Here is a 14797-nt window from a genome sequence, read left to right as displayed (position 1 = left end):
ATTAAAGGTATTTATATAGTGTTGATAATTTTATACACTAGGGCCAATTTCGACAGGAACCAATTAACCTACCAGCATGTCTTTGGACTGTAGGAGGAAACCAGAGTACCTGGAGGAAACCCACAGAAGCAGAGGGAGAACATGAAAACTCCATGCAGGTAATATCTCGTTGGGATTTGAACCAATGACCCTAGTGCTGCCAAGCAGATGTGCTAACCACTAAATCTATCCAGCCCACTTAGACCATGAAGTTATTCTTTACCAACCCAAACAGCAGGTAAGTGACCCAAAAGCTATAAAGTGGTGTTACCCGCTCTGCAAAAGCAGCTGAACAAAATTACCAATATTATAGAAGGCACAGTAGTATGTCGTTTTGCTAATGTGTGTTTAGATGTTTGCTTAGACTTTTACTTTAATATGCTTTTTGTGATAGAATGATTCTTCTTTCAATTACTCCCTATAAAGTTTTTAGTTTTTTTATACTCATTTGAAATATCCCACAAAGGAAACATTCCTATGGAGCAGTGGAAATTTTTTAATTTAGTCATCAACAGGATGCAAAAACATTTTAAAGTGTAACACTGCAAGTAACAGCTGGCTGGCTCAGTGGAATCACATCAAAGGAAATCTTTGAATCTACAGCATGTCACATTAGCAGTACTGGCATTTAAAAGAACAATTCTTATGTAATTAAAGTGATTAAACATACCTCAGTAAGAAACAGAGAGGCAAAGAAGAAGCTGGACAATGAGTGAGCAGCCATGGCCAATGTCTACTGGAATACTCATTAGTACTATATATACTGTAAGTACTTATTAAAGACAACCGGAAGGCTCACTGCATCAAATAATGGAAAAATAATAGAACCCTTTCGCAATTTTTTTTTTTAAAGAAAATTAAAATTTAATACCATTTTATATAAAACATGCCATTTCAAATCAGCCATTGAAGGTAGGTACACGTTGCTGTTTATTTGTATGACGTATCACTTTGAGACATCTGCTGTGTACATAAATGACTATATACAATAAATGAGACGTGCTACAGCAGGAGATACAAGACTTGGATGCTGCACACACAAAGAGCCAACATTAATAATGTGTGAAGACAGGCTGAGTGTAACCAGAGACCGTACTGCAACAACAGGTGACAACAAACGCCAGAGACCACAACTGTACTGCTGAAATACCTTACTGAATGAACTGTTTTCATAGAAGATGTAAAAGGATGTTATATGATTATATTAAATTAGTACAATGTAATTAATTGTACAACTTGCCAAATGTAATATTACAGCGTGCAGAAACTGCCTTACCAATACGGACAAACAGGCAAAGTTTTGGTAAATTTCACAGCATTCCAGCATCTTTTGGGGTCACGGTCAAATAAAAATGTGCATTTAGCCTGGGTTCACATATATGCAGTGCGGTATATTGCATGTGGTTCGCACAGGAACGGCACTGCATTCCTGTGCAAATCACATGCGATTTGTGTGCTGTGAGATTGGAGCCATACATTTTGTATGGCTTTAAATGCACCGCACCCAAAACATGCAGGATTCTTTTTTTGGTATCAAATTGCATGTGTATTCACACCTATGCTATCCAGTTCTGCACATCGCACTACGTTTTGCGGACTGCTTTCGATTACAATAACAGAGAGAGAAGCAGTGCCATCTAAGTGCAGCAAAATATGCAATTAATTCCACAAAATTGGCAACTCACCATAGCAGTAGTCAAATGAGCGCTTGTCAAACTGGTGTCAACCGCTGTGCAACTCCTGGCTGGTCCTGCTGCAGGCAAGTCTCCAAAGCACTGTCCTTGGCTGTGCTGGTGGTTCCCAGTAATTCCTGATCGGTATGGATCCTTAGGGCAGGTGGGAGTGATGTCAGCTCCAGGTAAACCAGCAGTAGGCGTGGCACGCGTTCGGAACTTGCTTGCAGCGGGACCAGCCAAGAGTTGCACAGCGGTTGGCACCAGTTTGACAAGCGCTCATCTGACTACTACTATTGTGAGTTGCCAATTTTGTGGAATAGATTATTGGTTTATATTGCTGCACTTAGATGGCGCTGCTTCTCTCTCTTTTATGGTTCACACAGAGTCTCTGCTAGCTCTTTTTGAATCAGCTGCCACTGATCTAGCATTGTTGGAATATCCCTTAACCACCTTTGGACTTTAAGGACTTTACTTGTGTGGTTAATATACTAGCCATCACAGTATAAATCTGTTTTTTTTTCTTCTTAGTGCGTCAAATATTTCTTGTTTGTGAATGGATTACAAGCACGCTAAACAGTGCGCTCAAGCCCGTTTAAACTAGAAAGGACTTGTAGTTTTCTCATCCTAAGATTCCTGTGAATGAATGACAACTGTGTGGGTGGAGCAGTGCTGTTTTCAAAATGTAACAGCAGGAGTGGGGAGAGGACCCCCACCCACTGTCATCCCTAGGAAGGTGGAGGGGGGGGGGGGGCAGGTCTTGAGCATGTTACACCCTATATATGGGTGTGGAGTGTTCCAGAAGGTGAACTTATCCTTTAAATGATTTTGCATATTGTGATTTCCATCTAATGTGCTTGAAACCATTGCAGTTTTTCCAGCGAAAAATTGCTGTGGTTAGATGCGCATATTGTATAGTTTTGTATGCATGTAAATAATCCCATACATACAGCTGAGTCTACATGTATAAATAGGCACATGTGTCGCCATTCATTGGAAAAGAAAACAACAATATAATGTGTTTAAATGCTATACGCATCTAAAATGCACCTAAATGTGAGTACTTTAGTTGCATAATTTACGTAGGATTTTCTACTACCTGTGCTAGCGAGAACCTGCGTTCTGTGTAGAAAAGACGTATATGCCCCGAATGAGCCCTAAGGCATTGCACTGTAAGATGTGTCAGGGTAGACACCCAGGTTAACTGGACAGCCCTAAACACTACATGCAGCCCTCCATTAACTCCATGACAGCTTTAACATAGAAAATGCACTTTTATCATAAAACACTATTAAAATATTATTACCGATTTCTTTTTAAATGAATGTAATATCTGTGCCTGCGTGGGTTTCCTCCAGGCACTCCAGTCTTCTCCCACACTCCAAAGACATGCTGATAGGTTATTTGGCTCCTGTCTAAATTTACCTTAGTATGTGTATGTATGAAAGTTAGGGACCTTAGATTGTAAGCTCCTTGAGGGTAGTGACTGACATGAATGTATAACAAATATATAAAGTGTTGCCTAAACTGACAGCGCTTTACAAGTACCTATAATAAATAAAAATAAATATTAGCTGTTCAATTTTTTTTTGTTGTTTTAAATAACAAACATGTTAAACTTACCTGCTCTGTGAAATGGTTTTGCACAGAGCAGCCCTGATCCTCTTCTTCTCGGGTCCACTGCTGGCACTGATTGCCCCTCCCCTCCGCCGAGTGCCACCAAGACAACCCACTTGCTATGGGGGCAACTCGTGCTCGCTTCCAAGCCCTGCTCTGTGTGTCCATAAGACACACAGAGAGGGACTCAGCCCCACCTCCTACTGCCTCATCACTGGCTCTGATTGACAGCAGCAGGAGCCAATGGCTCCTGCTGCTGTATCTGAGCCAATGAGGAGTGAGAGAGCCTAGACAGCCTCGGCTCTCGTGTACATCGCTGGATTGAGATTGGGCTCAAGTATGTATTTAGAGGGGCCAGGGAGGAATCTGCATGCAGACGTTTTTTTACCTTACTGCATAGAATGCCTTTACAATCACTTTAAATTCACTTAGGCTGGTGTCAGATGGATGATTTTGTAGCAGATATTAATCACCTCTACAAATTGCTATTGCCAGCAATTACAGCAATTTGCAGCTAGCAATTTAATCACTAGAGTTGCTGACCATAATCCTACAGCATTGAGTTGCGCTCTGCTGCAAATTGCATTTAGAGCCTGAATTTCATAGAAATGCATTGGGAGCAATTGTCACTAGTGATTCTGCCACCCACACAGAAAGTTGCTGAATCTCGATTGTGGCAAATCACCTAAAAAAAAATTAAAAAGTTATTGATCCCAAAGAAAATCATTACAAATGTCACTAAAAGGACCCGTGCACCCAGGCATTTGTACCACTCAATCTCAGCAGCTGTCAGCCGCTCAAAGTCTGACAGACTGACGGAAGCGGGGCTGGATGGAACACTTGTACCCTTTGCACGCAGCTAAACATCACAGCACCAAGGCTAAACATCCAGAGTGCGTGGGGACTTAAACAAGGGGAGAGGGGGTGTTGGAAAAGCTGCCAAAAAAAAAAATGGATTGCTCCTAAAGCATGTACGAAAGGCTGATCCCTGTTCTCTGGGTTTCAGTGGGACTATAACTTTGCCTATTTACTTTTACAGACAGGATGACATTACAAGGCTAATCAACTACTAAAAGATTGCAATTCTCTGTTCCAGACAACCTGTTAAGACATTCAATTAGTCATCTAAAGATTTAGCTATAAAAAGGTTCTACTGAGATTTAGGGGTCCTGGTTCTCAGTCTGGGATTTAGGATACTGCCAAGGATTCATGGAATTCATGGTAGGGCTGGTACATGGCATGCTGACCTCCACAGACGTAGGCTCCATGTACACAGGATGTTTGGAAAACTCTTCTGAATGATGGAAACTGACTACTGGAAAACGTAGGTTAAAAAATGTCTGTTTAGCCACGTTTATGTACGTTTATGAGCGTTTGCATTTAGAAGCGTTTTTTAAAGATAACCTCAACCTTCCAAAAATACCCAGAATGCATTGAAAAACAGTAAAAATGAACTATTTCAGACATTTTGAGAAAAATAGAGAGAGCAGAAGCAGAGAGATCAGTATGTGTTGAGATGACCTGTCTTTTCTGGTTGTATTCACTATGGATCCCATCATGAGCATAATGCAGCACGTTCTACCATTCTTTCCTTCATGCAAAACCTGGAACTGACTGCGCCGGTGTGCTAGGTCCATTTGAACACATGGAAAACGCTTTGCATGCATTTCTGATGAAAAAAGGCTCTGGACAGCATCTGGACATGGAACAGTTAAAAAAACGCTTCTAAACACAAACGCTTATAAACGCGGTTAGCGTTTGGAGGTTGAAACGCTGATAAAATCTACTCCTGAACGCAAGTTTGGTGCGCTCAAAAAAATTATTGTAAACTCAACTGCCTGTAAACGACGATGTGTACATGGATACTTGGAAAACATTAGGGAGAGTTCAGGGGCTGCTAAAAAAAAAACAAACAAAAAAAAAAAACACAGAAAAGCTCCTGAACAAGTTTATCAGCTGCAGTGTACATGAGCCCTAAAACAAACTTGTCACAAACGGGCCAACTTAAACAGGGTAAAGGTGCCGTACTGTTTCTGACTCAGTTTTGGGGGGCCCCAGACCTCATTACTGTCACAGGCATGCCCCCCTGTTCTTGTTTCCAGCTTGGAAAGTAGTGGTTTTCTGTGAGCACTGTTTTGCTTTAATAACATCATGTGCAGAAGTGGCCGTTTTATTGCATAGCATTACTGCTGTGCAAAGATAATCTACAATTGTATTTGCATTTTGAATGACACCACCTTCACTTGTAAACCACTGAATACTTACTGGCAGCACTTCAGGATTGTATGTATTCAGGATTACCACACAGATAATAAACATGAAAGCAATTATTATTACAAGTGATCAGTATAGCTGACGGAGTACACAGTTCCCAGCCTTTATCCACCTCGGATCAATATTACATACCAAAGCCATGAATCATTCCTGACCACAGCACCATTCTAATGTTCCTCCAGGGGATTCTCCCAAATGACCCTGCAATACAATGTAGGCCAACAGTCTGATTTATTGGCTCAGCCCCCAAATTTAGGTTTTCTGCCCAATTTCCAGCTGCACTACACAGTATCCATTTTCCCTATGTTAGATTAATCTCATAACTTTTTTTTTGAGATTCCTAGGACTTTTTATATTACTGTAGATTAGAAAATACATGCAAAGCACAGTCTGAGTTTTAGTGCTTAACAGCTTCCCAACCGCCCTGTAGCAGAAGTACATGAATATATACTGCGCCGCTATTGGCTCCTTGGGATGTCAATCACAGGTCTCAACTGGTACTCCACTGGGTCTCATAGACGGAGCTGACAGGGGAGAGGTCTGTATGTAAACAATACAGATCTCTCCCCTGTCAAAAGCAACAGGCTGCTTTGTATTGCTCTACATAGCAGAGCAATACAAAGCAGCTGGTTTCCCTAGTAAACCACATACAGCACACAGTTAACCCTTTGATCGCCCTAGATGTTAACCCCTTCCTGCCCAGTTTCATTAGTACAGTGTCAGTGCTTTTTTTAGCACTGATCAATGTCTTGGTGTCACTGGAAATGTCAGTGGCAGTTAATCAGTTCCCCCCAGTGTAAGAATGCCCACCACAGTCCCGCAATAAGTCGCTGATTGCCGCCATTACTAGTAAAAAAAAAACAAATTACAGTATATATACACCGCCATTTGTAGACGCTATAACTTTCACGTAAACCAATTAATTTACATGCATTGGGATTTGTTTTTAGCAAAGACAGGTAACAGAATACATTTTGGCCTAAATTTATGATGAAATTTGATTTTTTTAATATTTTTTTCTTGCACACTTTTACCCCCTTCCTGTCCAGGCCAATTTTCAGCTTTCAGTGCTATCACACTTTGAATGACAATTGCGCAGTCATGCAACACTGTACCCATATGAATTTTTTAGCATTTTTTTGAGACAGATAAAGCTTTATTTTGGTGGTATTTATTCACCACTGGGATTTTTTTTTTTTGCTATATAAATTAAAAAGTCCAAAAATGTTGAAAAAAAGTGTTTTTCTTATAAAATTTTGCAAATAAATAGTATTTCATCATAAATCTTGGCCAAGATTTATTCTGTTATATTTTTAGTAAAACAAAAAAAAAAAAAAAACACAAATTAGTTTATAACCAAAAATTATCATTTTTAAACTTTTTTTTATATTTTTTTATATTGTTTTTAATTTTATTTTTTACATACTGTCACCCTAGCAGTACAGTGTCACCGTGGTGACACTATACTACTTGTGGGGGGTGATGAAGATTTCTTTTTTTTTTTTTACACTGATTGCTTTTACACCCATAAAGGATGTAAAAGCAATCATTTCTCCTTCTCTCTAGATGCATTCTTGCAGCCATTGAGAACTACTGAGTGAGCTGTGATTGGTCACAGCTTGTCACATGGTACAAGGCTGTTGTGAATAGCTTTGTACCATGTGACCTCTGATCATTCACAGATTTCACACGTAGTAAGCAATGATGTCACAAGTGACATCTTGCTTACTCTGCATGTGATCACTGATTGGCCAATCAGTGATCACATGATCGGGAGCTCGTACAGAGGTCCCGTCCGACGATTGGTGTTCCACTGTGTCCAGAGGACACAGCGGGCACCGGATCGTGGGGCTGCGCGCTCCCAGGGAGCGCGCACAAACAAGGTGCGGGGAGGCCGTTTATAAACGGCCACCCGACCCTGCACTGCCGTCTGGCTGTTTATATACAACGGCCGGACGGGAGGTGGTTAATAGCAAAAAGTAAAAAATAATGTGTTTTTTTCCCAAGATTGTCGGTCTTTTTATGTTAATAGTGCAAAAAATAAAACGCACACAGGTGATCAAATACCACTGAAGGAAAGCTCTATTTGTGGGAAAAAAGGACATAAATTTCATTTGGGTGCAGCGCTGCATGACTGCGCAATTGTCAGTTAAAGTAACAGAGCCGTATCACAAAAAATGGCCTGGTCAGGAAGGGGGGGGTAAATCTTCTGGAGGGCAAGTGGTATGCCAGTTAAATAAAAATAGTCTGTCAACTGGCTGTTTTGGTTTATTTCTTTCACAGTAACTTACATAATTCTGTGATGTCCATGCAGTTTCTCTTTTTATGTTTTTTTTTTCAGGGCCGTTCACTCTAGAATGCGGCAAGGGAAACCAACGTTCCACGTTTCTTTCCTGCACTGAATTCAAATCACACTGCCCTTGTGATCTGCAGTGGGTGTCAGTCTTCCTGATACCCCAAAAGCAGGTTGCAAACACAGTGTATTTGCCCTCATCGGATCACATGGTACAAAATCTCCTAGATTGTAAGCTCCAAGGAGCAGGGCCCTCCTATCCCTCTTGTATTGAACTGTATTGTTGCTGTATTGTCTCCCGTTATATTGTAAAGCGCTGAGCAAGCTGTTGGCGCTATATAAATCCTGTATAATAATAATAAAGTACTATGCGATCCGGTTGCAGTGCATTTCCAAAAGTAGTGCATGCACTACTTTTGGTGTGGGGTGGTGTGGTGCAATTTCAGCCCATTCAAAATTAATGGGCTGAAATCGCACTATGCAGAACTGCATGTGAAGAAAAATATCAAGGTCGACACAAGTAATTTCACACACCCATAGTCTCTAACCGTCTCTTGTAGCATGCCGGTACTCTAAATCTAACTCCTGTTGTATGCTCGGGATCTCTGATAGTTTTCTGTAACATTACATTCACGGATTATGAGCAGACCTTCAGCAACATCAAGGACTACACACGAGGCTCCCTCTAACAAGTACGTTGACCACCACGGTTGTAATGTGTGTATCCAGCTTTAACACTAGATCTACATCTTCAAATGGGTTGATATGCTAAGGGAAAATAAACTCTTCACTTTGTACAGGAAGTTGCACTTTGCAAGGCATTTTGCCCCTGAACTTAGGGAATGAGGTGAAGATTTGCTGGATTCCAACATCCAATCACGTGTAAGCAAAAATGCAGCTTATATTTTTTTATCTTGCATGTGATTGGGTATCCTTTGCAAAGGGAAACAACAACATGCACTAAGCTCTGGGGCAAATTCCCTTGCAGGGTGTACCTTACCTTGCAAAGTGAACAGCCTATTTGCCGTTGGTAAATCAACTCCAAAGTGTCCCTGAAAAATGTTCCAAAATGCAGCATAGAAGAAGCTGAACACGGCAACTTACAACATGGCTTTATACCAGTGGTTCCCAATCTATGGCCAGAGTACCCCAAGAGGTACTTGGCAGCACATTTTTGGGGGTACTTGAAAGTATTTTTGTAATAGAAGAGAAAGGCTGTGGCTGTGGGGAGGTCAAGGACCTAATTCTGTTTATTTGGTCCAAGCACTAAAAGGCTGTGACAGGGATAAGGATGCTGTCTTTTAGCGGAAGAAGTGGCATAGGCCAGAGACAGTTTTGAATCGCACCACACTCAGCCTGGTCTACCACTCCTCAAGGTTGCACTGGCCACCAGTCCGTTAAGGTGCCTCCATCAGATGAGACCCACTCCACTCTGCAGCATTGTTCCCATCCACTACAATCTTCACAGAGCATTGAGAGCCCTATTGAGGCCTTCCCTGACCTGCAACAAACAGGTGAGCTACCAGACTGTACCCTTGCTTGACCTGCATCCTCCATGACCCAGACACCCATCATAGGATACCGAGCCCTCCACTGCACACTGGCCTCAAAACCCCAAAGTAGACCCAGATCCAAAGAATCCAGTGTTGCAGACCACCCCCATGCAGGCCACAAGATAACACTGGACACATTAACAGCAATATTGTACACCTCAAGGTGTCCCCAACCCCAGCTGCCTCCTTTACTCCACTGACACCAATGCTGCACCATTGTTTTCCTTTTAGTTTGATTCTCTCCTGCTGTTTCCCATTTCACACTGGTGCACTTTTGCTGTGCTTTCCTAGGGCAACAAAAACACATGAAAACTATATCCCATGAAATCCCATGTAACAGTTCACACTGCATACTCCACAGACTTACAATGAAAGGTACATTTTTGGTGCAGTATTTCAAAAGCACGCCAAAAAGGCATCTTCTAATGTAAATCAATAGGAACGCATATAAAGCCCAGCAGTGTGAAATGGCCCTTAGAATAATTGGCCTCACCCCCTATTTTGCCCTCTGTCTCACCCCCACTGAGGGGTACAATTTACACAACCCAAGTGAAAAATGTTTGGGAAGCAATGCGCTATACCCAGAATGATGGCTACATACAGTATACAAATAGAAAAATGTAAATGCACAAACTAGAGATACCAGAAGTGTCATACCCCTATCCATCTACTACATGTATAGAATGAAAGGCATAAAATACATAGGCTGTGTATGTATAGAATACTGCATATGTCATATAGTGCACAGAATACATGACACACAGTTCACAGGTTATGTACAGAAGAAATGGTATATGATGCACTGGCTATGTGTGTACATCCAGTATTCAAGGCATCTGGTGCACCAGCTGATATGTCCAGACATGACATAATACACAGGCTGAATACAGTATGTAAGCTACAGATGCTGATTACTGTATGTACATTGTAAATCTATTCACGGCTGCCAGACTCATTCACCTTTCCAACCGCTCTGTCTCCGCCACCCCCCTCTGCCAATCCCTCCACTGGCTTCCAATTGCGCAACGGATCAAATTCAAAATCCTAACGCTGACGTACAAAGCTGTCCACCATACTGCCCCGAACTACATCACTGACCTAATATCCAAGTACCGCCCAGCACACACACTCCGCTCCTCACAAGACCTCCTTCTCTCTAGTTCCCTGGTCTCCTCCTCCCATGCCCGCCTCCAGGACTTCTCCAGGGTGTCACCCATCCTCTGGAACTCCCTGCCCCAACCCATCAGATTATCACCTACTCTCCTCTCCTTTAGGCGCACCCTGAAAACTCATCTCTTCAGGGAAGCCTACCCCACCCCCTGCTAACCTGCCGACCTCCTTCACTCTTCCTACCACTCCATCCCCCACAGCTATCTCCTCCCATGCCTGCCTCCAGGACTTCTCCAGGGTGTCACCCATCCTCTGTAACTCCCTGCCCCAACCCATCAGATTATCATCTACTCTCCTCTCCTTTAGGCGCACCCTGAAAACCCATCTCTTCAGGGAAGCCTACCCCGCCCCCTGCTAACTTGCCGACCTCCTCCACTCTTCCTACCACTCCATCCCCCACAGCTATCTCCTCCTGTGCCACCACCCCCTCCCTCCTAGATTGTAAGCTCAAAAGAGCAGGGCCCTCGAACCCCTCGTGTATCACATTGTATTGGTATTGTTCTGTCACATGTTCTGTCCCCCTTTGTAATGTACAGCGCTGAGCGAACTATTGGCGCTTTATAAATACTGTATAATAATAATAATAATTCACAGAGTACGTCATACACTGCACTGGCTGTTCACTGCCTTTACATGATGAATGTTATAATCTACAGACTGTGTATAGAATACAAAGTATATATTGGAAAGACAGTGTGAGTATAGAGGACATGGTATATAATGGACAGGCTGGGTATGCACAGAATACATAGTACACAATGGAAAGGTTGTGTCCGTATATAATGCATGGTATGGAATGTGTAGGTTGGAAGGAGATAAGGAGAATACATGTTATTGAATGAATAGGCCGAGTATCTATTGAGTGCTGGATATGGTATAGATCAGGTATACATGTGGATGGTATTTACTAAAACTGAAGAGTGCAAAATCTGGTGCAGCTGTGCATAGAAACCAATCAGCTTCCAGGTTTTACTGTCAAAGCTTAATTGAACAAACTGAAGATAGATGCCGATTGGTTATTATGCACAACTGCACCAGATTATAGTAAATGTACCCCTTGGTATGGAATGAATAGCTTGAGTATGTATGTATACCATGGTATGGCATAGGAGATGTGAATAAAGTACATGGTATAGAACATATAGGTCAGGTTTGTATAGAGTACATGGTTTATCATGGGATGGATATATATATATTTATAGAATACAGCATGGAATGGATAGGTTGACTGGAGAGAAATATAGAATGTATAAGCTTGGCATGACATGGTATGGAATATGTCAGCTATCTACAGATGACAAGGTATGGAATGTATGGGCTGGATATATATATATATATATATATATATGTACTATGGTGAGGTATAGTCTGGGTATGGATAGAGCACATACAATGTATGGGCTGGATATATATATAGTTCTATGGTGAGGTATACTCTGGGTATGGATAGAGTACATAGAATGTATGGGCTGGATATATATATATGTACTATGGTGAGGTATAGTCTGGGTATGGATAGAGTACATAGAATGTATAGGCTGGATATATATATATGAGTTCTATGGTGAGGTATAGTCTGGGTATGGATAGAGTACATAGAATGTATGGGCTGGATATATATATATATATATATGTACTATGGTGAGGTATAGTCTGGGTATGGATAGAGTACATAGAATGTATGGGCTGGATATATATATATGTACTATGGTGAGGTATAGTCTGGGTATGGATAGAGTACATAGAATGTATGGGCTGGATATATATATATGAGTTCTATGGTGAGGTATAGTCTGGGTATGGATAGAGTACATAGAATGTATGGGCTGGATATATATATATGAGTTCTATGGTGAGGTATAGTCTGGGTATGGATAGAGTACATAGAATGTATGGGCTGGATATATATATACGAGTTCTATGGTGAGGTATAGTCTGGGTATGGATAGAGTACATAGAATGTATGGGCTGGATATATATATAGTTCTATGGTGAGGTATAGTCTGGGTATGGATAGAGTACATAGAATGTATGGGCTGGATATATATATATATATATATATAGTTCTATGGTGAGGTATAGTCTGGGTATGGATAGAGTACATACAATGTATGGGCTGGATATATATATATGAGTTCTATGGTGAGGTATAGTCTGGGTATGGATAGAGTACATAGAATGTATGGGCTGGATATATATATATATATAATTCTATGGTGAGGTATAGTCTGGGTATGGATAGAGTACATAGAATGTATGGGCTGGATATATATATATATATGAGTTCTATGGTGAGGTATAGTCTGGGTATGGATAGAGCACATAGAATGTATAAGTTGGACATAACATACACTCCACAAGATGTATAGGCCGGGTAGGTATACCGTATATAGTGTGCCATGTATAGGCCGGGTAGGTATGCAGCGTGTCATGTATAGGGTGGGTATATATGCAATGTATAGAGTACACGGGATGGTATGTACAGAGTATAGGGAGCACCGCCCGGGCGCACACACACCCCTCCTGCCCGGATCACCTTAAACGGGTTGTTCAGGTCGGGATCCGCGAACGGGTTGCTGTCGAAGTCGGACATGGTGCTGACAGGTCACAGGCAGCTCGCCGGGCTCCCACCCGTACGAACCGCTAGCCCTAGCCGAAAAAATGGCCGTCCCGGATATGACGTCACCGGCTCATCCCGACTGCAAACGTAACCGGTGCACAGACAGAGTGGGGAGTCGGGGCTATGGGGAGAATCCACTTCCGCCCTGAACTCTCCTTCTACCCCCTCTCCTCTCCATACTGCACTGGTGTACGGAGGCACTGCGGAGGAGCCTGGAGGTGTCTGCATTGTCTGTGTGTCCGGCTCCTCACAATGCTCGCTTGTGAGCGCACGCTGGTGTATACCAATCAATCAAACTGCTGTATACCGATCACACTGCTCTCTAGTAAGCGCACACTGCTGTACACCAATCACAGTGTTCTCTTGTGAGCACACGCTGGTGTATACCAATCAATCAAACTGCTGTATACCGATCACTCTGATCTCTAGTGAGCGCTTACTGCTGTATACCAATCACACTGCTGTATACCGATCACAATGCTCTCTAGTGAGCGCACACTGCTGTATACCGATCACACTGCTCTCTTGTGAGCACACGCTGGTGTATACCAATCAATCAAACTGCTGTATACCGATCACTCTGATCTCTAGTGAGCGCTTACTGCTGTATACCAATCACACTGCTGTATACCGATCACAATGCTCTCTAGTGAGCGCACGCTGCTGTATACCAATCACACTGCTGTATACCAATCACACTGCTCTCTAGTGAGCGCACACTGCTGTATACCAATCACACTGCTGTATACCGATCACAATGCTCTAGTGAGCGCACACTGCTGTATACCAATCACACTGCTGTATACCGATCACACTGCTCTCTTGTGAGCGCACGCTAGTGTATACCAATCAATGAAACTGCTGTACACCGATCACACTGCTCTCTAGTGAGCGCACACTGCTCTATACCAATCACAATGCTCTCTTGTGAGCGCACGCTGGTGTATACCAATCACACTGCTGTATACCGATCACACTGCTCTCTTGTGAGCGCACACTGCTGTATACAAATCACACTGCTGTATACCGATCACAATGCTCTCTAGTGAGCGCACACTGCTGTATACCAATCACACTGCTGTATACCGATCACACTGCTCTCTTGTGAGCGCACACTGCTGTATACCGATCACAATGCTTTCTAGTGAGCGCACACTGCTGTATACCAATCACACTGCTGTATACTGATCACACTGCTCTCTTGTGAGCGCACGCTGGTGTATACCAATCACACTGCTGTATACTGATCACACTGCTCTCTAGTGAGCGCACACTGCTGTATACAAATCACACTGCTGTATACCAATCACAGTGATCTCTAGTGAGCGCACACTGCTGTATATCGATCACACTGCTCTATACTGATCTAACTGCTGTATACTGATCACACTGCTCTCTAGTGAGTGCACATTGCTGTATACTGATCACACTGTTCTCTAGTGAGCGCACACTGCTGTATACAAATCACACTGCTGTATACCGATCACTCTGCTCTCTAGTGAGTGCACACTGCTGTATACAAATCACACTGCTGTATACCAATCACAATGATCTCTAG

General features: G+C 42.4%; 1 protein-coding gene across 1 annotated transcript in view; it reads right to left on the bottom strand.

The window, feature by feature from the left end:
• The window catches only part of SCAMP1 (secretory carrier membrane protein 1), a 69303-nt gene extending 56018 nt beyond the window's left edge, over positions 1-13285 (bottom strand). The window contains exon 1 of the mRNA XM_089658359.1: positions 13156-13285. Within this exon, the coding sequence (XP_089514485.1) occupies positions 13156-13212 (57 nt within the window). The 5' untranslated portion in view covers positions 13213-13285. The remainder of the gene's footprint in view (positions 1-13155) is intronic.
• Positions 13286-14797: the final 1512 nt, after the last annotated feature.

The sequence above is a fragment of the Staurois parvus genome, unplaced genomic scaffold (assembly GCF_062004578.1).
Source record: "Staurois parvus isolate SC_StPar_1 unplaced genomic scaffold, SC_StPar_1.0 ptg001065l, whole genome shotgun sequence".
Classification (NCBI taxonomy): Eukaryota; Metazoa; Chordata; class Amphibia; order Anura; family Ranidae; genus Staurois; species Staurois parvus.
The sequence above is the reverse complement of the archived record's forward strand: the minus strand, read 5'-3'. Positions and strand labels throughout refer to the sequence as shown.